This window comes from Ceratosolen solmsi, unplaced genomic scaffold, assembly GCF_000503995.2.
Source record: "Ceratosolen solmsi marchali unplaced genomic scaffold, CerSol_1.0 scaffold6, whole genome shotgun sequence".
NCBI lineage: Eukaryota > Metazoa > Arthropoda > Insecta > Hymenoptera > Agaonidae > Ceratosolen > Ceratosolen solmsi.
The window spans coordinates 9435342-9463266 of NW_011948414.1; the positions used below are offsets into that span (position 1 = coordinate 9435342).

Here is a 27925-nt window from a genome sequence, read left to right on the forward strand (position 1 = left end):
CACACACACACACACACACACACACACACACACACACACATATATATATATATATATATATATATATATGTATGTATAATAATGATATTAAATAAATTATAATATTTAATAGTTGACAGAATATTATACTTTTATTTCTCATATAAATATGAAATTATTATAATTCATTATAGAATTATAAACCTTCAAAAGTGAAATTGTGAGTTTGTCTTTAACTAATTGATTATCTATAATAATAAAAATTATATATGTATATATCTGTTGTCTTAAAGATAAAGAACGTCTTAATGACCAAGAGCACAATTCATTAAGTTTCGAGCAGTATGGCATTCATTATCCTCTTCTAAAAATAAAATTAAAATACGTTCATATTGCAAATCGATATTTCAATTGTAATAATAAAAATTATATAAATAGCAAGGAAAATACAAAATTACTTAATCAGTAGAATAATAATAATAAAACAAATGTAACTGTAAATATTATAATAAAAAATATTGTTTTTAATAAATGTTTAATTTTACCTTTTATGCGTTCAAATATTTATTTTACTTACTTTTCATACTACATAGTTCGATATTCTTTTGCATAACATCTCTTTGTACTCCTGGTCGATTTGTTACTAAATGCTCAATAGCTTTTTGCAAATCAATAGTGCCATCTGGATTTAACTATAACATATTAAATTTATATAGTCTTTTGTAATTAAACAGGATTATAGAGGCTTCCTCTAAAATCATAAGTTTTTCAAATAAATTTTAACATCTGCACAGAATTATTGATAAATCTGATATAAGCCTTTAGCTGTATAAATAAAAATGTAATATTTAAAAACTTAATTTTATATAATATAGAATAAGAAGAAATGCAATAATTTAAACAATTTATCGAGAGACTTACAATCTTGTAGATCTTAAACATACAAGCGTCTACACATTCGATATCGGCATTGTTATTTCGAGTCTTGGATGCTTGAATGTATCTTTCGAGGGTAATTTTATTTTCTTTAGTGCAATTTTGCAATACTTCCATATAATCCGGATACTGAGCTTCATTAGAAACTGCTTTCGTTTTCTATAAAATATTCACGATATATTAACTTCTACTTAACGAATACAAATGAATTTAATATTAGACATTGTTATTTAAGTAAATATTTTTATATTACTCGTTCCGCAATAATATATAACTTTGTATTATTTCATAATTATTTAAATATCTTTAAAAATTAAGGAATAAATTGAAAATGAAACTGAATTTTCTTTATCCTTTTAATATTAAAAAATTAAAATTAGATTTTGTAAAAATTCTCGACAAGCATTTTAAAATATTGTAATAATTTATATCTTAAAAATCTCACACTGATTAAAATAATAATGTCAAGTATGCAAATTATAATGAAGAAGCGCATTTTAAGTTTTTAAACGATCTGCTGCAATACTTTATTCGTGCACTGAATTTATAGTATAACGCCGAAAATTATTCACTTTATAGAATCATTTAAGAGTAGGAAGTCACAATTGTCCATTTATTAATGTGTTAATTATAATGAACGATTTTTCAATTTTATACTTACGATTTTCTTCATACTGACATTCAAATTATTTTATAATTCGCATAATGTTAAAGTTGTATGTGTGTGTGTGTGTGTGCGCGTGTGTGTGTGAGTGCGCGTGTGTGTGTGCGCGCGCGTGCGTGTACTTAAGTGTAATTATAACAATAATAATTATAATACTTAATTTATTATATTAATATTTCAAAATATTACTAATAAAATATGTACCACTTTCAATATGCTTTAGTAACGATTGCAGTTAATAATAATAATGTTATTCTAAAGTTTTAGCAAATAATTCAATGTATTAATATGTAAATGAACGTTTTAAGAATGTATTATTAAATTTGTAATATTTGCTTAAAATATATTAGAAATAAAATGAATTAAAAATATACAGATTTTGAGTAATTATACATCAAATCTCAATTTATTTCACAGGATATTGCATCCTAAAAGAAAAAGTATATGTGCAATAATAGTTTGAATATTATTAAAATGAAATTATATCTTTCCATCTGAAATAATCTATGGTTGAATACGTTTTGGGCTTTTGTATTTTTCCTTCCGAAATAATTATTACAAAAATTTACTTGTATTTATCGTGTTTTGACATGTTAGTGTTTTCACATATAATACAATGTTATGATCGAATATTTATATTGATATATTAAAAATTACAAAGGAAGCTTATCAAAAAACAGTCAATATATATCTACCGATGTAGAAGATGAAATATCAATCAAATACACTTCTTTATTGTGATGCAAAGAGATCATCAATATAGTTAAATCTTCCATTGCCGTGGTATTCTATAGAGGCCTTATAATGAGTCACATCCTGATAGATAAAGAGAGAGAGAGAGAGAGAGAGAGAGAAAATAAATAAAACCGTTTAGTGTAGTTTATCCTTCAAGCAATCAGGACATTGCATAAGCTAATTTTTTGTGTATAAAGTTGTGCACAGAATCTGAGATGCCATGCTAATATCAAACATATTCGTGCACATGCAAATTCGTACAAAAATCAAAAAGTAAAAAAATATATTTTTTATTCTTTCTACGTTTCTACCAATTTTAATGAAGAACCGAAAATGTATTATATTCTTTTGTCAAAATCTCGTCCTTACTTGTCCTTCAAAGACTAACAACTACGCCGGGTGCATTATAATTTTTGTCTACGATTGGTAAAGAAAAGATTTTGAAACACATACATCCAATCTATTTTGTTAAATATATATATATATATATATATATATATACATGTAAAAATGTTATAGTATAAAATTAGATTTTATTATTATTAAATTTTGTAATATCAATACAAAATATGTTTTATATGAAACATAAAAAAATTGGATGTATTTATAGTATTGTATTGTAGAAAAAATATTTGCAATATTTTTCACAAATCTTTCAATAATGTATTTAATTCTTGACTATATAAATAAATTTATATTTTATTATAATATTTATAAAATTTCAAATCTAAATCTTTTTAGAATACTCATAATAATGAACAAACTCCAATTAAAGTGTTAGATGACTGTGACCAAAGTGTAGGTAGATATCATTAGCTAACAAATTTAGTTATATAATATAGCAAAATTTTATATCTATAGATTAAAACTAAGATTTAAATAACACATTTTATTTAATTTTTATAATAAAAAATATCGTTAAAGTGTTTTAAATTAAAAATTTATATGTATGTAACATTACCATTTTTTATAGCTTACGTTGTACTTTGAAATTCGCATTGCAATTATAAAAATAATAAATATTACGATGTTTTTGTAGAATTTAAAGTAAACATATGTAGTGATATAGTATTATGTATCATTTTTACGAGAAACTATGTTGCTATTATAAGCAATTAAATAAATTAAATATAAAAATATACATTTTAATTTAACTATGTCTTTATTTAATATATTGTTTTTAAAAACTTTTCCATATTCTAAATAGTATTTTATAGATGGCTTAATAACAAATTAAGTTAAATTTCAAGATATATTATTAGGTATATTAAGCAATAAATTTTAATGTCACAAAATCGAAATGAAAACTGTTTGTTTTTGTGTTAGGGTATACATTATATTTATTGAAAACTATGTATTTTTAATTTTTTTAAATTTTGAAAGTTGAATTGCCTTATATAGGAATAATTAATATATATATATACTAATTTATACATATAGATTTATAGTAATGTACATAAATAAAGTGTTTTAAATAATTATTATAAATAAACTGTTTTTTTTTAATTAAACTATTACTATATCAAACCTATTTTATTTATAATAATTGCAAATATATTGTATGTTAGTAATTGTTTGTATACAACATTTTGCTTTCTGAAACAATTTGATTAATTAATTAAATTTTTATAATATATATAAAATGTAAAGTTTGTGTAAATGCTTTATAAACAAAGTGTTTGTTATCGACGATTATATTATTGTCTGAAAGTAAATATAATTAGTGAATTTATAAACCATCTGTTAATTAAGTCTAAATTATTTTTTCATTCTATATTAAGAATAGTATAAAGAAATTTTCTTATTGTAAGAACATCTGATAAGAAGTAGTAAAAATATAATATATATATATATATATACATTATTACAATTCTTATACAATTCTTATAATACATAATACAATTCTTAGAAAATTGAGTTATTTTTTATTCGTTAATAAATTTATTCTAACTATTTACATGCCACAATTTTCAGTTTTTGAATAAATACAAAATTTAAATTCATTATAATATAAATAATAAAATAGTATATATTTCAATAAATAATTTAAATTTTATAATGTGCAATATGATTTATTGCTTTTTAGAAAATCATGTTATTGTTTATCTTATAGTAATTGAAGCTTCATATGTAACGCGAATATATACTCCTAATGAGACAGTTTTCAAAAATGTAAATCAAGTTCTTTAAAATAATATTATTTGCATATTTAATTAAATTTAATTTTATAGTATTATTAATATAAAGAACTTTATTTTTGGAATTTTTGAATTTTTGTTCGTTGTGTTAAAGTTTGTTGTGATAGAGCTTTAAAACAATTACTGCAATTTGTTTAAAATGTGTAATTTTAATCGCTTATATAAAACACTATAATTCCGTTTACAATTATCTTAATTTAAACGATTTAACAATATATTTAAATTGATCTAAGTGAAACTATTGTACTTTCGATAATTTATGAATATTAAATTAATGATATGGATTACGCTTTCACAATATAATGTTATGATGAACTTGCAATGTCCTTCATCTTGATAATTGTTATTCTCATCATCGTTCACATGTCTGATGGCTCTCCGGAAGTTTTTGGTGTAGTCCCCACTTTTCTAGGAATACTGGTGTCGAGCCGCTATTATTCAGCCGATTGTAGAGGAATAAAAAAGGTGATTGGGGCGTGGGGCGAACGTAAATCTCATGCGTATAAAAAGGCTGCAATTTCAACGACTTGTATTCAGTCTTCAATTAGAACTTACACTTCGACATTTTAGGTAGATCCTTTAACCAACCTCTATTTTTCAAGATGAAATTCTTCGTAATTGCCTTTGCAGCGTGTATCGTCAGTGCTTTTGCAGTAAGTACAATTCCATAAATATGTAAATAAATATGTAAATATTAATAATCGTTATTTATAATGTTTATTCATATTTTATTTGAATGTCTTCTATTATGAAAAATACAATTATATAACTTATAGAGTCAATTAGCTTAATTAGTAATAAATAATTAAATAATTATAATAAATTATTTACATTTTATGAAAATCTTTTTAATGCGTAGAATTTTGTAAAAAGTTTCTGTTAATTATTTATATTATTGAAATATTTTTAAAATTTATTATCTCTATATCTTTATACAATATTATTACTGCTGAAAAGAAAAAAATTAAATAAATTAAAAATTTATCTTGAATAAATGATGGATAATATAATTTAACGAAAATTTAAATTCGTATTTACAGAAAAAAATATTAAATTTAAGCAAATAAATTTTTATTATAATAAATTATTTACATTTTTAAATAATAGGGAATTACTGACGAACAAAGAATGAAATTAAAGGAATACAAAACTGCTTGTATTGCTGAAACCGGAGTTGACGAAGGTAAGAGTTTTTATACTTCTTGAAAGAATTAGGTAAACGATCGATAAACATTAAACGACAACAAATTAATTCGTGTAAAATTCATTATACAAATTATAAATTTTCACTGTTTTAAAACCCTATGAATTTATTTACTATAACAGGGATATAAAGTTAAGTTGTTATGATCAATCAAACATTTAAAGACATGAAAATTATTTACGGACAAGTTTCTTGGCATAATTTTTATTTTTTCGTTAGTATAAATTTATTTAACAATATTTTTATTAAAAGATTATTATTATCCATAGTATTTTCTTATTAAATAATCTTATTTGTCAATTAATTAACTTTTTTTCTGTACGTTTTCAGCCGTTATTGACAACGTCAAAAATGGAAACCAAGTTGAATTTGACGATAAAATGAACTGTTTTTCGGCTTGTATGTTCAAGAAGGTTGGAATCGTAAGTAAATAAAATAAATAAAATAAATAATCTGTAATAAATGTAATTAAATAATTACACAATAACGCTTTTAAAATACTTTATAATTTATTTCTTAATATATTTGTTCAAAACCATTAGTTTTTTTTTTTTCTAGCTAAATGTTTAGTTTAATTAGTAGATATTAATTCATGAATTTATATTCTTAGATGAGACCAGATGGCACTATTGACGATGAAGTTGCGAGGGCTAAAGCACCTCAAGATTTACCGATGGACAAAGTAGATCAAATTATTGAAACGTGCAAAGCTCAAGGTAATAAGTGTTTAATTATAATAATTTGTACAATGTTCGATTAAATATCAATATTTAATAATCTCCAATGAAGCAATGAAATATTTTTAATTCGTTTGACTCGTAAATATTAAAATATATATATTTTAACTTTGTTTATTTATTATTAACGGATTATTGATATATATATATATATATATATATATATATTTGCTTAAAAAGATTTCAAAATTATGTATGATTTTATAATATATTTCAAATACATATATTTATCATATAATTATTAAAAGCTGTATTTTATTTTTATTTCCAGTGGGAAAAGATAATTGCGAGACTGGAGGCAAAATCATGAGTTGCCTTTTGAAAACTAAAACCGGTACCATCTTGGATTAATATCATTTTATTATATATTCTTATTTAGTTATATGTCACTTATTGTGATTATCTATTCTATATTTTTTAACGTACATTTGTAAATAAAAATAGACTATGCAAAGGAAAAAAAATTGAGAAATTCTATCTTCTTTATCAACTACCCATTCATATATATATATATATAGACGCCGACAAACATGCATAAAATAAATAAAAATTAGAAATAACTGCTTTTAACTCTATATAAAATACTTTTCATTTTATTACTTTTATTATAATTTAGTAATATCACTTATTATAAATCTTACAATACAATATTTTTGGAAGTTTTTAAACGATCATTTTCATTTTTAGTAATTTTTAGTCATGAGTATTAAACAAATAAAAATAAATAAAAATGATTGAATAATATTTACTAGACAAGTTTATATTTTATAAATATTATTATGAAGTACTTAATACTTCAATATTTTTTTATAATTTGTTTTATATAATTAATATATAGTTTTTTAAAATAAAAAAGCATGAAAATTAATTATTCTTATACGTTTTATAGTTACACGTGCTCTATCGCAATCATTTATATTAATCGTAATTATTATTAATGCTTTAATAAAATTTGTAATTATAAATAAAACAATAAACTACTTACATCAATGGAGACATTTGAAACAGATAAAATGGCTCAACAATATTTATTAATTATACAAAAGGAAAATATAATACAACATAAAATATACTTTTTATGAAATTTATCTACACCTTATATTGATAACTGGTTACTCACAATTTTATTTTCGGCATTTATTATTATTATATCAATACAAGAATTCCACCAAATATTTTAGAAAATTTTATAAGCACTTTTTTTTTTAATTTAGTTTTTCCAAGGAGTTACTTATATTGTTGGAGTATAAAATAATGAGTATTGTATTCATTACAATGAATATCATTTAAACTCTATGGAAACTAATTACTTCTGAATCTGTTTAATTGTGCAAAGAATTGAATGCTTATACGACTATATTGAATTATTTTATAATTCTTGATTCACAATAGAAATAACAAATTTATTAAAATATACAATTATATGGTATTAATTTTAAGATATTATTATTATTTATGAATTTAAAATTAAAATTTCATGTATATTAACATAATCGTATACAGCTATTTATATGATCAAGGGAACAAATAAATTTAAATAATTAATTTAGGTATCAATCAATCCGACAGATATATTAAATATAATATCGATATTATAATATCTGTCTTCATTGTGATAAATTTAGAAATACTAAAATTATTTTAAAAAAAAAGTAAATAATGACAATCCATTTTTAAAACAAATGTTAATTGCTTTAAAGTTATCAATCAAGTAGTTAGGCCCAAATCGTTATATATCGTTTAATAGCTAAAGTCGTTATGTGCCTCAAAGAATCATTAACATATAAAATGACATGTTAAACTGTGATCATTTCTCCATAGTATCGTGACAAATTCAGAGATAGTATTTACAGTCGATCCTGAAATGTATTCAGTCTGCTCCATTACTTTTTTTTTTATTTTTTTTTTAAAGATGAAGCATTTACTTATTGTGTCCATCGTCATTAATAATCACAATATGTTTTGAACATATTTTTGTATAAAAGTTTCAAATTCTTTCCGCGCCCACAGATATTTATTTAGATACTTATAGAATAGAAATCTTATATTTTTATTTTCATTTGTTCAATTCTTTTTCATTGTCATTCAAATTATAACCAATCAAATCTATGGTAATATCACTTAATATCATTAACATCATATATAAATTAATTTAATTACAATCATAGTTAAAGAAAAAAAAAAAAAGATATATTATTGTAAAAAGTCTCGCTAAAATATAAGATATTTGGAATAATTTATTAAAACAATGTGTGAAATTTGTTGTTTATTGATTAAATATGGTGTTTTTTTAATATTTGTCTTATATGATAATTAAGAGACCTTTTGAACTTGAGAACATCACTACCATATTCACGTAAATATTTATCTTTTGGTTTTTTTTTTATAAAAAACTATCTCTCGTTTCTTTTATAACATTAAATGATATATATTTCCTTACATAAAGTATATGTTATTATTTTTTTTTTACATTATTTTAGTGGTTTATTAAAGCAAACTGAAATACTTAATCAGTATGTCGAATTTTATTATCCAGAAATATGTTAATAAAATATGTTTTATTACTAAATGAAAACTTCGATGACCGCTATATGGCTATATAAATTCATTTATTAAGTATCACTTAAAATTACTTGAAAATTAATCTTAAAATGAACTATTTCCTTCTAAGTTTATAAAAAATTATAAATATTTCTTATTTTAAATATTTTTAAAAATACATAAAATTTATATCTCTTTTATAAGTATTCAGAAGTGGCATTACTACAATTTCTATTAAAAATTGTTAAATAATCTTTATATTATATTATACATTAATTATTATTTTTAATTAAAGTCATATTCTAATTATTTCTTTTAATCCTACATATTTCTTGTATCATATTTTTCCTTATATATTTGTATATATATATATATATATATATATATATATATATATATATATATATATATATGTAAATATGTACAGGTGATTAGCAATATCTAATAATACTCATTAAGCATATTTATATATTCAAATGTATGCACATTACCAATATTTATGCTAATAAAAAATCAATTATTTCAACGGTTTCCTATTTATGCTGATATTTTACCATCTGAGTTGCAACAGTTTACCTTAGCGTCAACCTTTATCGATAGATGCTGCAAAATACCAGTTTCTATAATAGCATTCGCGTTTTCTAATATTATTTATACATTTATTATTATTTATGTTTATAATTATACTTATACTTCAAATGAATTGACAAAAAAAACTTCCGTTGAAATTTTTGCAAAACTTATCCAAATTTTCAAACCAAATTAACATAAATAATAAAACAATTTTCATTTTTAAACAAATTTAATAAATTATAATAAACTTATTTTTACATTAACATTAAACATTAAAATTATAGATTATAATAGTTAGATATATTGTCAGATAAAATGTAATGTTTATCATATTCATTTTGTACTAAATTCATTTTGCATTTCTTGTTATACTATTAAGACTTTCATAAATTATTTTTAACTTTACTATTACTAATTAAAATAATAATAAAGTTTCATAATTTTTTTAAAATAGTGAAGTACTTATTATATGCTTTGTTATATATTTCAAATAGTAATATTTAATGCCTAATAATTATATTTAATATTTATTGCTTTCTCAAGTAATGTCATCGTTTTTGCTTAATCCATGATAACATTTTTATAAATAATTATTAGCACATCTAATAAAAGAAACAATCTATTTATATTTCAAGTTATAAGAGATTCTCTCGTTATTTATTACAATGAACAAATAAATATTTGAATGAAAATAATTAAAAAATTATCACATACAAAAGTATAGACACTTTCATTCACCATCAAATAAATTAACACTTTCATCCTTTTCATTGATATTATTTAACAAAAAAAAAAGGCTTATATATTACTATAATATGTAATTTACATATAATACATATTATTAAGAATATGCATCTAAAATAGATAATACTATTTGATATTTTTGTTGAAAATTAATATTTTAGTCGATTTCAGTGATATTTCATCTGTACGTTTAACATGATAGGAACTGAGGTAAGTAGAATTTTTTTATTTAATTATATAATGTTTATACAATGTTATTATCATAGCTGTCGTTATAAATTGTTAAAAATAAAAGTAATGATTGTTAAAAATGATAAAAAGTGGAAATATAAGAACACTTTATTAAATTATATTTTCAATAATTATGTAATAAATCAAATATTATATTACATTTATATTACATTTACATTATATTTATAGTATATTACGAATTTTTTAATTTACAATATAATGTTTGAATAAATTAATTTTATAAAATTTTATTGCTTTGTACCATGTATTTATTCTTATCTAATTATAAACAGTAATTTTTTTCAAATTATTATGAGGAAATTATAATATATTTTTACATATTTATAAAAATAGTCTAATTTATGATAGAGATGAAATAAATGTGTATGATGTTAGTCAAATTAGCATTGAATGTTAAAAATACTTACTAACTAAGTAACGAGATAACGTAACAGATTGTGAATTATTAAAAAATTAATTTTCAATAAATGTGTATAATTGTATTAACATTTCTTTACAATGAATTACTTTGACAATGGAATGTTTATTTATACAATGAAACCAGTTCGATTATTTAATCATGTGAAAATAATTTTTTAATATATGTATATAGCTCGTTACAATTTTGAAAAATATGAAATTCCAATCAAATTTAACATTATGGTATGTAAACTGTAATAGAAAAAATGAAATGGAAAAAAATTATAGATATAATTGTTTTATTTAATAATTTTAATAATTAATATTACTTTTATTAGAAAGAAATGAAAAAAATTATGTTTTCTCACTAATAAGAACTAAATTTCTTGTAATCAAAAACTCTTTCTTCTTAAATATTTTTAATTAATGTTTAAATATATTATATACAATTTCATAAAATTATTTCTTATTACTATTATATTTTTTTTCATAATCTGAACTTATAGATTACTACTTAACTATCTAAATATAGTTTTTTTAAACATATTTTAAAATAAAATATAATTTTTAAACAGAATAATATAAAGTAATATCACACATTTGCTTTTCTGTGTTAATTAAACATTTTTAAATATTCGACGTTTGGAAAGCAGTCAACAAAATCTTTTTAGCTTTTACATTTATATATTTCGGTAGCTGATTGTATCATATTTAACTAACTCTAATTTTAATCTTACATTATACGAGTATAGATAAAATCATGATTACCACATTATATCGTTCATTTATATAAGAAATGTAAAATGTAAGCAATACGAAGTATTTTTTTGTCTTGTGCATTAATACTGGATAAAAGGAAAAATATTTAAATATTTCCTCCCACGATCCTTTATATAGTTTTTATTTTTGATGACGTTTTACATATTTTCGGCTTTGATTGGGTGACACATCTGAACCGAGGTCATTCGTTTTCTAACCAGTTTGGCAAAAATATCGGAAATATCTTTAATATTCAAAAACATTTCCATTTAATTTTTGGCATAAAATTCATTTTTTAATCAGAAAAGAAAATTTAAATTATAGACAAATAATTTTTAATTATAAACATTATAGTCTATATTTTGAGCATATATTACGTATTATTTAAAGGCAATAATATTATATTATGCAACATAATTATTGTAAGAAGTTATTATTTATATATATATTAACCCTATAATAGTTCAAAGAATAATATTATATTTTAGGAATAAAATAATAGTTTTCTATACTTGCATGAAATTAAATTTGAATAACAAAAGTCCAATTTATAATTTTTATATCATATAAACTTATAATTATTATTATTATTTTTTTTTTTTTGCCTAAAATTAATTATTTTATATTTTATTTTTCTATAAAATATTTTTTCTTATTATTTTGTAAAAATTAAAAAAATTAAAATATTATATTAAAGGGAAATATTAACTCAATTAAACATTGTTAAAAACGAAGCCGTATGTATTCATCATATGTAAACTCCGAAAATTGTTAAATGATATAAGAAAATGTAAGGCAACGCAATCATTGTTTGCATTCAAAATAAATTTTCAAATGTATTTTTCGCAAGTTGGTTTCTCTGTATGATGCTATCATATAAATGTTTAGTAAAAAATGTTCAATTATACTATAAATAGTTTATTTAATCCAATATTTTTAAACTTCCTGTATTTCAATGCAGAGTTCATAGATATGTTTATAGAAAAAAAAATCAAATATATCTAAATTCAGACCTGAATTTGTGAATTTTAAATAATTTTATAAGCAAAAAATACTGTCATATTAATTATTTTTCAGAAACTTATTTATATGATATATATTTACAAATAAATTATATATGTAAACTTTGTAGGTGTAAAAACATTAAAAACTTATATTAATGCGTATCTTGTCACTAAACACTTAATAGAAAAATCCATACATATTTATATTCACTTTAATAAAAATTATCTAAAATAAACTTTCAATTCACTGAACTCGTATACATATAATTCTAATATTCAATATCCATATAATTATATGTATATTTGTTTTAATTTAATTCATATTTAACAATTATTGAAATATTATAACAAAATTTATTTTTATTTGAAATAATCTTTAAATTGTCAAAGTAGAATAAGAATTATTTACTAACCAATATAATATACTATAGTTAGCTATTGATTAAAAAGTTATAAATTTGTTATTATCATAAATTAAATGTAATAAGTAATTTATGTGTGCAAATATTTATATATTATAATTCGATATTGTTCACAATTAAGTATTGCTATTGGAAATTTAATTTAACACTTATAATATAATATTTAAAAGTGAATGCGTTAATTAAAGGAAAGAGAGTTAAGCGAGAGTGAGCAATTAAAATAATATACAGCCTCATATGCTTTATAAATTAAGTTTTATAGACTTCTTTATGAATATAATCTACTATAAAAAAAAAAATTGTTTCTAAATTAAAGCAAATAGATCGACATTTCACAAATCAACCTTTAGATTTAAGGTTTTTATTTACATTTGCTCTCACACGTTTTATAAATTTATATACATCATTGTTATATGTGAAATAAATCATTAATATTTATCATTTAACATACAAAAAGGAAATATCACAAATTTTTTAAAATATAAGTATTTATCATATTTTCATTTTTGTTCTTAGAATATACGATGATATTCTCAGTTCCCCACTACTAGAGAAATATCCAATGAATTTCAAGGATGGCTTGGTATAAAATGATGTGGATATCAGAACTGATAGTTTGTATCGGAAGAAACAAGCTTTTGTAGAGTTTAATAATTTTTTTTTGTATTTAACATTAAGATATATACAATCCAATCATGTCTAAGATTACAACAATTATATTTATTGTTATTTTTACAGTCGTATTTGCATCTGGTAAGCTCACAAATTATATATAAGATAAATAAAGTTAATTTTCAATGCGTTAAATTAAAATTTTATTAAGTATTTACTTCATTAAGTCTCAATAAATTATAAATATCATAATCTAGAGAACTGCAAATTGAAAAAATATTGCATTTCTACAAATAATTTTGTTAACTTATACTTATTGTTTCACATATATCTTTTTTTATTATTTATTCTTTATCATATTTTAATTTTTTTTTTATTATTGTTTTTAAGAATTTATTATTGTTTCAACTAGTAAAGATATTAATTGAAAAACAAATAAAACAGTAAATATATATGAATTGGTTTAGCATTTTATCGATAAATAATTATTAGAGACATTCGTTATACTTAAAGATTTAAATTCTATTTTATGTGTTTGTCGCAACAAATTAAATGTAAATTTTAAGCATTTACAATCTAATAAATAATTTATTCCTGACATTTATATATATATATATATATATATATTGATTTTTTCACACATAGAAATTTCAATTTTTTTGAAAACTTTCTTACAATCTTCGTAATATTTTTTAAATAGATAATATTAAATTATTTTTACATTTTCATCTCTCTATATCAATTATTTTAATCTTTTATGTCATAATTATAGTTAAAGCTTAATTATTTATATATCACATATTTTAATAATTATCAAATATTTACCTTTACGAATTAATTGATTTATAATTACTTTAAATATATATATTATTTTTAGGCCAATCGAACGAAAATAAAAAATATCAATATATCCATTCAAATTATCATTATAAAATACTTTATAATATAATTAAATATAGTTAAATAATGAAATAAAGTTGTTTCATAATAATAAATGTATGTGTGCCATGTATATTCAATGCATATTTAGTAATAATTTAATAATATATGATATTATCATATTGGAAAAAAGCTCTAATATAGTAACAAATATAAATAATAACTAAAGTATAAAAAAGGTATTTTAATGTAAAATAGAAATTAGTCATAATGTATTATAAATGATCTAATTGTAATGTCATTTATTTATTAGTATGTGTAAGAAATAAACTTGAAAAAAAAAAGTTTTTAATAGGACAATATTATTCAATAAATATTTATAAACCTAAATTCTTCTCACTTGAAATCTTACGACTTTCTTCACTTTCAATACATCATCACAATATAAATGGATCTAAGTTTATGACATTTATAAAAAAAATTATATAATATGCATATATATCTATATAAAATAAATATACAATTTCAGATGAAAAGGAAACAGTAAGCCGGGAATGCTTAGGATGCATTTGTGAGGCTGCGTCTGGCTGTAATACGACACTCGGCTGTACTGGTGATATATGTGGAGCTTTCCATATTACATGGGGTTACTGGGCTGACGCTGGTAAACCGACCCTTCCTGGAGTATCTAATACCGATTTAAATGGTTTGTTACTTATTAATAATCAACACATTAAGAATAAGTACAATTTGAGAATATTCTAGTGACTCCAATTGTATATATATTATTATGAGGACTCAATATAAAAGACAATTACTTGGCAGCGCTATTTCTGTATATATATATATATATATATATATATATATATATATATATTGTTCAGTAAATAATGACTTAAATTATGACTCTTATTTTGTTACAATTTTTTTTTCTGCTAACTTCATTTTGTTTGTGATGTAATTGCATTGATATTGAAAATTTAAATTGAACAGTAGCAAGTATTAAATGACGTTTAATGTTTCATATTTTTTAATTTTTATATCTTTGCCTCATTATTGCAATTAATATTTTATAAAAAATTATTTTAGCTTATTCTAGTTGTGCAAATAACGTACAATGTGCTGGACTTATTGTAGAAGGATATATGAAAAAATACGCTAAGGTATAAATTTTATATAATATAAATCTAAATATTGCATAAGAAAAATATTTTATAATATATACATTATTTTTATAGGATTGTGATAATGACGGAGTAATTAACTGTAATGATTATGTTCGCATTCATTATCTTGGTGCATCTGGCTGTTCTGGAGCTCTGGAGTCCAAATATGAAAACGCATATAATAACTGTCAACAAATCTTTATTTAATTTTATATATTTTTTTTTAATATACGAATGTACCTATTTTTATATTTTTTATATAATAAAATATTTATATATTCGTTATTTGCAATATTAAAGTACACATTAATGATTCGTTATAGTAAATAATTCTATTTTATATTTCATTGCTCTTACTTTTTACAATTTCATAAAAATATTAATAATTTGCATTTTAATAAAATATTATTATATTTTATAATATGTAATAATAATTATTAAACAATTTATTTTCAGTTTCTTTTTTTAATTTGTATTTATACTTTGTGTAGTAGCTTAACGTATTCAGCAATCAGTTTAAAAATATACTTTTTTTTTGCTATATATTTTAATTAGTTGAAAAAATTTAAAAATAGAATGTTTCTATATTTTTAAATATTTTAAAAATTTATAAAATATATTTGACTGAAGAAACTGTGAACAAGAAAATAAAAATAAAAATTGTAGAAAGAGCCATTATAGTGGAACATGAAGTAAGATAAACTTGTACTTGCTAATAAGATTATGATGATATTTTTAATAAGTAAAGTTCACGAGATTATTAAAAAAGTTTTCCCACACTGAATAATAATTATCGTTCATATTATCTTATAATATTTATCGGTTAAATGTCTGAAGTAAGTTCCTTATTATTTATTTCATGTATTTATAAAATACTTTGTATCTAAATTGAGAATAACCCTGATTAAACATGCATATATAGTATTTATAAAAATTGGATTTATAACTATTGCAATTAATTTCATTCATTTTCCTGTGAAAATGTCAGTTATTATAGTGATATCTAAATGAGGCGATGATGAAAATTTTGAAATTTTGAAAACTTTTTAAAATTTAATGTATAAGTCACACAGACAATAGGTAAACGAAAAAAAATAATAATTTTTTCTTGAACAAACTAAATTACTAAGAAAAAAAAAACTAAAAACTAAATTACTAAATTATTATGAAAGAATTTTATAATACGATTGAGGTGAATATTTATATTCTCTTATATTCTGTTATATTATATATATATATATATAAGATATATAAGATATATATAATTTAAGAAAACAAATAACATTGATTTCTTGATCAATTGAATTTAGGGCGCCCTTTTCAATAACTATCATAAGCGATATTATGATACTTTGATAATGATAAAGAGGATAACCAAAATTACGGAATCAATTCAATAACAGTAAGAAGTTAAACAATATTATTGATCTGATATCCTTCTACTAATATTATAAGGGTGTTTTACTAATAATAAAGATTATAGATAAGAGTGTATAAAATAATATAATTGATAAATATATAATAGGCTAAATTAAATATAAAATAAAAATTATTAGTATTTTTTAGCATTTATTTAATTAGGTCAATGAATTTTTAATCCTATATAGTTGCTGTAATTACATTTAAAAAAAAATCAAATTAATTCCATGAGATAGATGAAAAATGTAAAAACATATTAAATTTGCGATTCATAAATGGTATATTATTTTCATTTAGAAAAATTTTTGAAATTCATAAGTAATGTAAGAGCTTTGTACGCTATTAAAATTCACTTATCCATTTACTTTTATGGGCTTTTAATCTACCCATATAAATATCTAATGAAGCAATTGATAAACTATATATACATATATATATATATATATATATATATATTTTTTTTTTCTTCTTTCTCTTCCCTACGCTCGTATGTCAAATAAAATCAATAAAACGTAAATAAGATAAAATTTAAAAATCCAAACGACACGGCAAGTGATTAAGAAATATGTAAATGCTCTAATTTTAATAATGACGATCTATGGTTGAGTATCGAGCATAATATATTTGTTTGAATTGTCATAATGAGCTTGAGCATATTACAATTATTATGAAATGTTTGAATGAATTAATTGGAAATTTACTGACAGCAAACGTGCGACACGCTGCACAATAATTTTAAGACGTTGCAGTATGGCGCAAAGTGGTCGAATGCAAAAAATGAGCACTGACAGGGTTGATAATTTACAGCTCCGACGGTCAACAATTACCACATTTTGTAAATTTCCAATGAGAGCCTCTTTCCAGAGCGGCGACTCTCTCGGCTTTCACGAGTTCCGCGCGTCGTCAACGTAAAAGTGGGGGCGACGTTCGTTCCAGCGTTCCTCCCTGCCGCTTGGGTTCGACAGCGGACAGGCTGGTGTGTCGGCGTCGACGACGAGGCGGGCGAGGGCACGGACGAGGGGACAGACGTATCGTGTAGAGTCGCGCGCGTCGCCTCTGTCAAACGGCCAGCACCACAGATGTGCGCAATCGCCACCGAGAGGAGCGTCTCCGCGTCAACGGCGCGTCCTGACATGCTGAGCCTGGGCCCAGGTCGCGCTCGACCATCACCGCGCGCAGAGTATGGGGGATAAAGGTACAGTCCGAGAAGTCGACTTTGTATCGCGCTTGGAAAAGAGGTGGCAGGCGCAACCATTGGTAACGCGAGCGCTTCGTTCGATCGAACGGCTGTCGAGCCTTTCCCGGGAGTAAGGTTATGTTCGTGTTTTGGCAGCCGACCTCCATCCCATCCTATCGCTTGCCGCTATGGACGGACAGTGCAGCGGCTTAATAGAATAATACGGACGCGGCCGCCGCATTGAATTATTTTGCGACGCGTCTACGATATCCTCCACGGCGAGCCTTCAATTACGGAGAAAGGAATTGATGTTATTACTTGCCGCTACGCGTACGCGTATAGCTTTTGTGCAATGCTGCTTCGTGTCTAACCAATGTACATAAAAATGTGCATAGAAATTAAAATAGTAAATAGAGCTTCGGAGTTTATGTGCCTATGGATGGGAGTGCATCAATGAAAGATGGACAGAGCGGAAATTTAAAGTGGGAGGGGATGTTTATGCACCGCGAGGTCACTGGCATGCGCTCCCACGGTATTTCCACTCTTTTTACACTACGATCAATGTCCATGCTTATTCGGATATCACACGAAAAATCGTCTGTTTTCATTCGCTTCAGCTTCCATTGTTATTTTTAGATAGTTCAGTATATTTGGCTTAATTTATTTGCATTTTCCTTAAATAGACGGATAAAAATATGAATTATTTATTCTGGGTCGTGTGTCGTGGACGCTGAATGTCGTATACAACATACCGGTTAATTAAAAATCTGTTCACACATCACTTTCCCAATTCTGTCAGTTGTAATATAAATACGACGTGCTTATTCAATCTGGACTTTATTCAAATTTTAACCGCTCATGCTTTGTAATTATTTTGAGTTACCTTGTACCTAAACTTTTTACCCAAACAAGACATTTCAAAATGACAATTTAATGCTATGATAATAATTTTTTTGTTTTGTTTTGTTTTGTTTTGTTTTGCTTTGTCTTGTTTTTTATTTTGTTTTATATAAAAATCGCTACTATGGAATAAATGTAGACGAGTGTGTAAAGCTTTCCATTGTATAACATATAACGTGAATGCATTCACATTCAAGAAGCAAATTAAAAATAAGAATACTGTTAAATGATAGCTTATTTAGAATAATTACAATAAACGTATTTATGTATTTGTTAAATTAAAGCTCACTGAACATTTTGAAGAAAAAAATATTTAAAATATCCGTAAATTTCAAATACATCATAAAAAAAAAAATACATTCTCAAGCATTTTCTATCTCTACAGTTTTTTGCGTAATGTAGTTAGGCAGACAAAATAAAAATTTAGAGATATGAAAGTGATTATAAAAATTACTTAATACAGAAAGCCATTATTAATGTTACATTTTAATAACATTCGAAGTGATTTAATTAAATTTACATGTCTTCTATACAAACTAATTACATTTATTTAATAATAACACACGTTGAATACAATAATATTGGAATAATATAATGTAGGAGGTAATTGATTGAAACAAAATAATAAATTCTTTTATTTTACAAACACTATTGCATATATTAAACTATATATAAAAGAAGATAAATGTACAATAGAATATTTCATTGTTTTTGGAGACATACAGCATAAGTATTATTATTCAATATATATTTTAGAAAATTATTAAAAATATGCTCCCTTTCTCTGAAATAAAATAAACAATTATTAAAATGATTAGAATTAGTTACATTAACTACGATAATGAATTGATTTGTCTATCATTGTCCTCAAACAAGTATAATACCATATACAAATATAATTGTTAATAGTTATAAGTTAAACTATGTTAAATGTAAATTTACGTATTCTAATTACATAACGGAAATATGTATATTCATTTATTGATATTAATTATCTTTATCCGATAAAATATAAAAAATACGAAATTGTTTCACCGGTAAATTATCTATATTTTAACCAAAAATAAATAGTAATAATGTTGACGCTGCATTTATAATAAATCAATACCGCGATAAACCAATAAATATTAGAGTTATTCTCGATATTATATTTCATCGAATATTATAGAGAGATATAAAATATTGATACTATTATTATTAATAAGGATATATTTGTTGAGATTTTGTTTGGATATTCAAAAATCTGCTCTTTTACTTCGTGAAAGATTAACATAAAGATAATGTTATTTTATAGATTGCTTACGCATATAAATAATATACAGGTTTTTCTCATCATTGAATCAACCATGTTTTATTATTCAATTAATGTATGTAATAAAATTTTTTTTGGAAAATATTTTGTTATTTCCTAGATACTTATTATTTAAGTAAATTAAACTTTTCAAGAATAATTAAAAAATGAATGTTTCAATGTACATGAGAATTGTCTACACTCTTCATCTTATCTGCAATACTTTAACTTCATTAGATTCTATTTTTTTATCTTTGGCTTTCACTTTAATTTATATAAGCATGTATATATATAAACCTTTTATTACTGTTTTTTCGATTGTTTAAGTTGTAATTGTGTACTAGGCATCATAAATGTTTTTACATGAGACTATGTTTATTTACTTTATTAATCTTTATGAATGATTTTCCGCGTGTAATATATTCTTAAATAATTTTCCGTATTATTAATTTTTTTCATCTTAAATTTTTTAGATTTATAATTTTTATCATCATTTTGTAATGAAATTATCATTTTCATTGATAAAATAAACTTATTAATTATTTATTTACTTATATATCGATGACTTCAACAAGTAATAACATAACTATATGATTAAAAATGAAATAATAAATGTTTCAATACTGTATTTCAAATTCTACAAATTTATTCCTCCGTAATATCACGAAAAAAACAGGCATATTTTTTTGAAAACTATATTTTTTATTTATTTTAATTATTTTTTCGAAAAAGTACAATTTTGTTTATAATAATTACTTTTTACTATGTTCAATGTCACAATTTTTTAAAATCTTTATTTACAGAATCCTATATATTTTACGAATTATTTAAACGTTGATTTTAAAATCTTTGTACTCTTTATTGTAGGTCAAAAATTGATTGAAACAACCGTCTAGCCGTGAACTCAAAGCGGCTAGTTGACATACATTTAATGTAGTAGATATAGTAACGATCATAATTTATTTAGACAATTATATACAGAAGAAATTTTATTTACAGATTAATATTTTTTTTTTGTTTGACCGAATAGAATCATCAAAATTCAACTTAATTATAGGTATTTTAGAATAAATGTATCTCTTAAATATACAACAAAATTTAATAAAATATAAAATAATGTATATTTTTATCTCAATAAAATCGAAATTAAGATTTATGTTCTTTGGTTGTATTTCAAACTGCTTAAAATAAAATTACTTCACTTAGTAATTTAGTATTAAAATAATTTGTAAATAGTAAAATTATTTTTGTCTTATAACGCCTTTAAAATGCATTTATTAAAATCGATTAAAACTCTACGTCTATTAACAAAATTTATTGTAATATAGAGAATTAAACATTATTAAAAAAAATAATAATAACAATAAAAAAAAACAAATATGGCTAAGAAAGTACTGCAAAGGAAGAAGTTATCAATAACATTTGATAATTTATCATTATTTCATATTTCACAGTTGATTAATTAACAAACTTTAAATCTTTTTCATTCTACAACGATTGTTTTATTTTCTTAATTGATATTTAGATCTGCTTAGTGCGTTTCATGTTTAGTTTGAATGAAATGTATCTCTCAATTAAAATCTTCCATTTACATTGTATTTGAATTAAACCTTTTTCCACCTCTAAAGTATAATAAATGTTGACTATGACTGATATAATTTAATTCTACAAATTGTTTTTTTTTTTTTGGTTGTTAATTTTTAAATGTACATTTGATAGCTAAAGAATATAGTAGAGTATATACTCTTTGTATATTAAGGAAAAACTTCAAAAGTACTATTATCATCAATATATTACTATTATTTTTACACCATTAAATTTAAATTTAAAAATATCTTATATTTTTAAATCTTATATTTCCATTTATATTTATAAAATATAATATATGTATTTTTATTTAAAAACTTTATAAGTTGATCATTTTTTATATATTATCGAATTATATGCAAATTATATATTTCAATTTTTAATTGTATAGATTATTGAAGTAAAAAAATTTTTATTATATTTAATAGTTCCATATGACTTTGTGTATATCAATTTACTAATACATGTAATGCTTGCAAATACAAAGAAATTAAGGTATTTGAATTATTGTTTGTTATTTACAATCAAGTTTTAAGTACATATTTTAAACCATATAAAATGTATTTTTCTTAATTAAATATAATATGAGAAAAAATTGTCCTCTTTAAATAATTTCATAATAGAGAAATTGTTATCTTCCATTAATTTCTTTATGATACAGAAATTGTCTTCTCAATGTATAATTGTTTCAGCCGCAATTTATTCAATTCTCAGGGTCGCTTAAATTTGCTACTTATGTGATATAACAATTTTTTTCGATCAATTTTTTAACTGCGATAGATTATCTATTGTTACTGAATGAAAACAATTACCATTTATTCTACATTTAATTTTTATTATATTTGAGAATTTGAAAATTAAATAATATTACAAGTTTAGAATTTTGAAAATTATATAATATTACAAGTTTTTATTTACATGCATCTTTGAACAAAATTTTATTTTAAATTTATATTTCAAAAATTCATCATAATAAAAAATAAAAAAATGTAAACTCCTTAAAAAAATTTTGTAAAAATCTTTATCTATAGTCAAACTGTTAAACATACATTCGAAGGCAATGTAAAATATTTTTTATTGTGTGATTGATTAAAATATTAACAGTTAATATCAAAATTCCACATCCTATCATTGTATATTATTAAATGACAAGTAGTAATTTGTATAAAATGTAATTAAAATACATTTGATTAAGTAATTAATTATATATATATATATATATATATATATATATATATATATATATAATATAAATAATTGTAATGATAAAGCAGTTTAAGAAGTTATATATTTATAATGGTTTCCACAACATTTATATAGTGTACACTAACATTGTTGTAAATCATTGAAATTTTGATAATTAATATAACTACTTATTATTTATAATATCCATATCTCCGGTACAATAACATGCACTAAAAACTATAGGAAACTGTGTTGAATTACAAAACTTTATTGTTATTACTAAATTAATAAATTATTCAAAATTAATTATCAGTATACGTATAATATTATTCACTGACAGAAATCAAAAGAATTATATTAAAAAAAAGTATTGCTATAAATATTGATATAAATTGATAAAAAATAGTAACAAAGCCATTTTAAATATAAAACAATATTTCAGTTGTAAAGATATATTATTTTTTATGTTTATTTAATACAATAATTAACATGATGTATATGTAAATAATTTATTTCATTTCTTAGTAATGTACAAATATATATATTTTTTAAATATAATTATAAATCTATCAAGTGAATATAATTCTTTAGATATGTTCTATATTAAAAAATATGTATAAATAATGTATGCGCCTGCATTAGTGGTATATTGATTTATTACTCAAAATATTAGTAATTTTTTTTTTTAAGGCTGTTATTTTAAATGAATATGAGAAAAATTAAGGAAACATTCGTTATGATAAGAGTTATTATTAAAGTCTAGATATCTTATTAAATTTATTATCCATAAAATAAAAATTATTATACTCATAAATTTATTTCTTGCATTAATTTTTATTACTTGTCTGAATCTAAAGTTCATTGCGTTTTTTCAAATAGAAGAAAATATATTATATTTTGCTACAGGCACAATTTTGTACAGCCATGTATCTTGAAATACAGATCAATAATGAATTCTATGCGTAATAATGTATATAAATTATATAGGCATTCTATATGTTTAAATAACATTAAAATCTAATAATTTAATAATATAATATTGATATATACTCATACTTCGTTAATTGAAAGTATGCATTTATTAGTTGTTTTATTACTTCATTATTGCTTATATAAATCATAAAGTAGATTCACTGTACTATAATTAATAATACAATTTACTTCCCATTGAATATTACTATATACATTAATTTATTATAACGTAGACAATTATATATACAATTATAATACAATTCATATAAAACTAATGAATATTTTTCCTAATTCTTACGCAAAACTACTAATTTTTAATGTAAACATAAATTTGTAATCTTATTTAAGATATTTAAATAAGATTAATATATAGCAAGTTCCGTCTTTAAAAAAAGAGTTGATTACAAAATTTTTACTAGTATTGAGTAAAGCAATTATTTAAAGAGATTGAAACAGACTTAGTCAAATTATTGAGTACGAGTTTCTTTTATGAATTCTAAATTATGATTTATGAAAATTTAATAAGTGCCCCTCGTAGTTATGTAATTTTTCTAGGCACTTGTACTTGACCTATATGTTTTATAATACCTTGGGTACGTATTCTGCCTTTGAATCCTTGACAACTAAAAGTTAAGAAATAGCATCGAAATATAATTTTTATTTCGTTGATTAAATAACAAAATGTTATTTTAACGTTAAATGTCAAAATACCTGACAACGGTTATTATAAGCAAATTTATACTTTATACATTTCAAAAGTGAAAAACAAAATAATATAATCTTATAATAATATTACAACGTAGCAAAATAATATAGTGTACATTAATATATCATTGTAATATAACGTAATTTAATGGAATGGAAAAATAAGATTATTATTCATTATTTAAATTTTTTTAACGTATAAATACTTTCTATATAGTGGATTTTTATGATATTTTAGATGTTAAATAATTAAATGGTAAGATTAAAATTAAAAAAAAAAATTATTATGAAATATATCGCAATTTAAAGAATTTGTTATTTATATCATAACGATAAAACGGAAATTAATTTTAATATCTCCTTTTATTTTAAATATTTTCTAACTTTTTAAAATGTAATTAATAATATATGTACAAATATATTAATGCATAGGAAATTATGTGAGATTTTATAATTCAAGTACCTAAAAATATTAAGTCAGATTCAAAATAAATAATATTTATTCTAAATCTTTATTACGAAATTAATATAATATGAAACTTTTTAAATAAAATTTTTCTTTTAAGAATTTCGTAAACATCGTAAAATCACCAAAATTACAATTCCAGGCACGCGATTATTTGTATAGAAATGTGCAGCAATATTTCAAAAATGAAGTGTAATAATATTGATTTCAAATTTGTGGAAAATTTTATAAGAATTTTATGTGAAAAAAAAATTGATTTTAAAATTTATATTTTTTTCTCATGTCCGCATTTTCAGAGCATTATGTTCACTTCAGCAGTACGAGCGGCGCCGGCAGCAACAACATTGTCGTCCAGCCACTGCGACATGGGCACTTGAATGTTAATCTAGGCTTTCTGCAGATACATCATAGGTCAGTGAAGCTTCATCCTAGATAATATCACGTTTAGCTCAGGGACTTCAATCAGAATGTCGTTATTATGCGATTACGCATTGGTGGGATAAGACAAGCGCTATTATATTGGTCGAATTATAATTCTTAAATTTTAAATGAACATCATATGATCACATTTGATAAAATCTTTTTTCGAGACATTATTATTATGTAAAAATGTAATCCATATCAAACTATACGAATTACAATTGTAAATTAATTATAATGGATTAATACAATCGATTGGATGATATAATTTTCAATTAATCAAATAAATATAAAGTAAATAAATAAATATCAATTGATTGAAACCTTATTTAAAATTCTAATTAAGCTACATTATACGTTCGTAAATTAATTTTAAAATTAATTCTAATTAAACGAAATAATTTCGTATTAATTATATTAATAAAAATATCGTTGATTTTTAATTAAATTTAAAATAAAATAATGAATTGAATAGAGTCTTGTCTTTAAAAAATTCAGGTACCACGTAGAATTCACAGTACCATGGAATACTTGCGTTATTCATCCAGATGGAAATCCTACGGTGCCTGCTATACCTACGGGTAAGCCGAATTTAAATTGTCGAGTCATCGAGTTCGTTCAAGACCGAGATGATCTTAGGTACGTAAAAGTAAAAAAAATAGCTACAAATTATACGTGCAATAAATAATTAATCAGTCTATTGCAAGTATATTTTATTGCTCATTTTATTAGATTATTAATAGTATTTCCAATAATGCATTATTTGCACTAAAGTGAATCTAAAAGTAAAATAACTGAGATATTTTAATAACGATTAGCATTTAGTATTCAAATCCATCAGAAAATTTTAAGAAAAACATCAAACTACACTCACTAGCTTCCAATTTGCTAATTCTTAGTTTATTAAATACAATTTTGGTAAAATTATTAAAATAATATTTTCGCATAAAAATTTGTAAAACTCATGCTACCAAATGTCTATAATCGTTTTATATTATACTTAGGATAAAAGTCGAGCTGTTTGCTCATGTGGAGCGATTTTTGAATGAAGAGTTTCAAATAACATGTTGTGAAAAAGGAGCTCCATTAACAATCTACTTGAAAGCTCGAATATTTGGTAAGGAGCAAGGTACGCCTATATTGCGCAATGGTATTCGTAGAATTGCCATAGAGCAGGACGTAGAGGAAGATGAGAACGAAGATGCCTCTGACTGACCTCATTTTATTGAGACGCCTATATAAAGTGGATAATAATTATAAAAATTTTGGTTTATAAATATAATTTATAATGTTATAGAGAATCTTGACATAGCAGAAAGGTGTTCTTTTTATCTAAGAGACATCACGAAAATTGTGACCAAAATTGATAATTCAAAGTTAAAAATACTGATTGCTACCGATGTTCAATTAAGTCACCAAAACAATTCTTACATATTTAATAAATTATAAAAATTAGACAATTGTAAAATAATATATTATAAGATATTTTATAACTAAAACAATTTGGTCGATATTTTAATGATAATAATGATTATTTAAGGAAATATAAGGTAACGGACATATAAGAAAATAATATGAATTTGATTATATTATGAGAAAATATACCACCTATGGTAGTATTATAAAATCATTATAATTTACTCTTTATATTTTTGTGTTTATATGTATTAATTATAAAAACTTTCTATATCCTAGCATAAAATAATGAGTTTTTAAAATATTTGCATACTGATAATTGTTTAATAATAATATTTCTTTCCTCGTGATAATTGAAATATGTAATATTATTCGTTTTATTTTATAGATCTTTGAAAAAATACAGTATTAATATTCATAAATTTAATTATATTCATAAAATTGTTGTCGAGTTGTCAGTTCATCTCTATATATTTCGGAATTTAACAGAAATGAACATATCCCCTTTTTATAATTAGTTCTTATATTCTATTTCTATTATTAATATTTGATTAATACATATTACTTTTAAAAATAACTAAAA

At 22.1% G+C, this 27925-nt stretch overlaps 4 protein-coding genes across 4 annotated transcripts; 3 read left to right on the forward strand and 1 right to left on the reverse strand.

Moving 5' to 3' along the window:
* Positions 1-216: 216 nt before the first annotated feature.
* On the reverse strand, positions 217-2336 carry LOC105367999 (uncharacterized). The gene is made up of 4 exons (XM_011506880.1): positions 2275-2336; positions 901-1074; positions 557-671; positions 217-343 (listed from the first exon to the last, which is right to left on the reverse strand). The coding sequence occupies exons 1-4, from the start codon at positions 2332-2334 to the stop codon at positions 285-287; spliced, it is 408 nt and encodes a 135-aa protein (XP_011505182.1). The 5' UTR covers positions 2335-2336; the 3' UTR covers positions 217-284.
* Positions 2337-4911: 2575 nt separating this feature from the next.
* On the forward strand, positions 4912-6804 carry LOC105368411 (general odorant-binding protein 56d-like). The gene is made up of 5 exons (XM_011507421.1): positions 4912-5165; positions 5620-5695; positions 6047-6138; positions 6327-6432; positions 6725-6804. Exons 1-5 carry the CDS (start codon positions 5115-5117, stop codon positions 6802-6804), a joined length of 405 nt encoding a protein of 134 aa, XP_011505723.1. The 5' UTR covers positions 4912-5114.
* An 8282-nt stretch (positions 6805-15086) lies between these two features.
* On the forward strand, positions 15087-16048 carry LOC105368412 (lysozyme 2). Its single transcript, XM_011507422.1, has 4 exons — positions 15087-15096; positions 15168-15344; positions 15728-15801; positions 15877-16048. Exons 1-4 carry the CDS (start codon positions 15087-15089, stop codon positions 16009-16011), a joined length of 396 nt encoding a protein of 131 aa, XP_011505724.1. The 3' UTR covers positions 16012-16048.
* Positions 16049-18113: 2065 nt separating this feature from the next.
* Positions 18114-27201, forward strand: LOC105368000 (UPF0687 protein C20orf27 homolog). Its single transcript, XM_011506881.1, has 4 exons — positions 18114-18418; positions 25803-25917; positions 26425-26565; positions 26931-27201. Exons 1-4 carry the CDS (start codon positions 18406-18408, stop codon positions 27139-27141), a joined length of 480 nt encoding a protein of 159 aa, XP_011505183.1. The 5' UTR covers positions 18114-18405; the 3' UTR covers positions 27142-27201.
* The last annotated feature ends 724 nt before the right edge of the window (positions 27202-27925 follow it).

Coding starts and splice junctions, on each gene's coding strand:
- LOC105367999 (XM_011506880.1), bottom strand. CDS start 2,334: ATGATCTCTTTGCATCACAATAAAGAAGTGTATTTGATTGATATTTCA. Junction 1,075..2,274: donor ATATTTCATCTTCTACATCG/GTAGATATATAT, acceptor AATATTTTATAG/AAAACGAAAGCAGTTTCTAA. Junction 344..556: donor CGAACTATGTAGTATGAAAA/GTAAGTAAAATA, acceptor TTTTATTTTTAG/AAGAGGATAATGAATGCCAT.
- LOC105368411 (XM_011507421.1), top strand. CDS start 5,115: ATGAAATTCTTCGTAATTGCCTTTGCAGCGTGTATCGTCAGTGCTTTT. Junction 5,696..6,046: donor TGAAACCGGAGTTGACGAAG/GTAAGAGTTTTT, acceptor GTACGTTTTCAG/CCGTTATTGACAACGTCAAA. Junction 6,139..6,326: donor TGTTCAAGAAGGTTGGAATC/GTAAGTAAATAA, acceptor TTATATTCTTAG/ATGAGACCAGATGGCACTAT.
- LOC105368412 (XM_011507422.1), top strand. Junction 15,345..15,727: donor ATCTAATACCGATTTAAATG/GTTTGTTACTTA, acceptor AAATTATTTTAG/CTTATTCTAGTTGTGCAAAT. Junction 15,802..15,876: donor ATATGAAAAAATACGCTAAG/GTATAAATTTTA, acceptor TTATTTTTATAG/GATTGTGATAATGACGGAGT.
- LOC105368000 (XM_011506881.1), top strand. Junction 25,918..26,424: donor TTTCTGCAGATACATCATAG/GTCAGTGAAGCT, acceptor TAAAAAATTCAG/GTACCACGTAGAATTCACAG. Junction 26,566..26,930: donor CAAGACCGAGATGATCTTAG/GTACGTAAAAGT, acceptor TATTATACTTAG/GATAAAAGTCGAGCTGTTTG.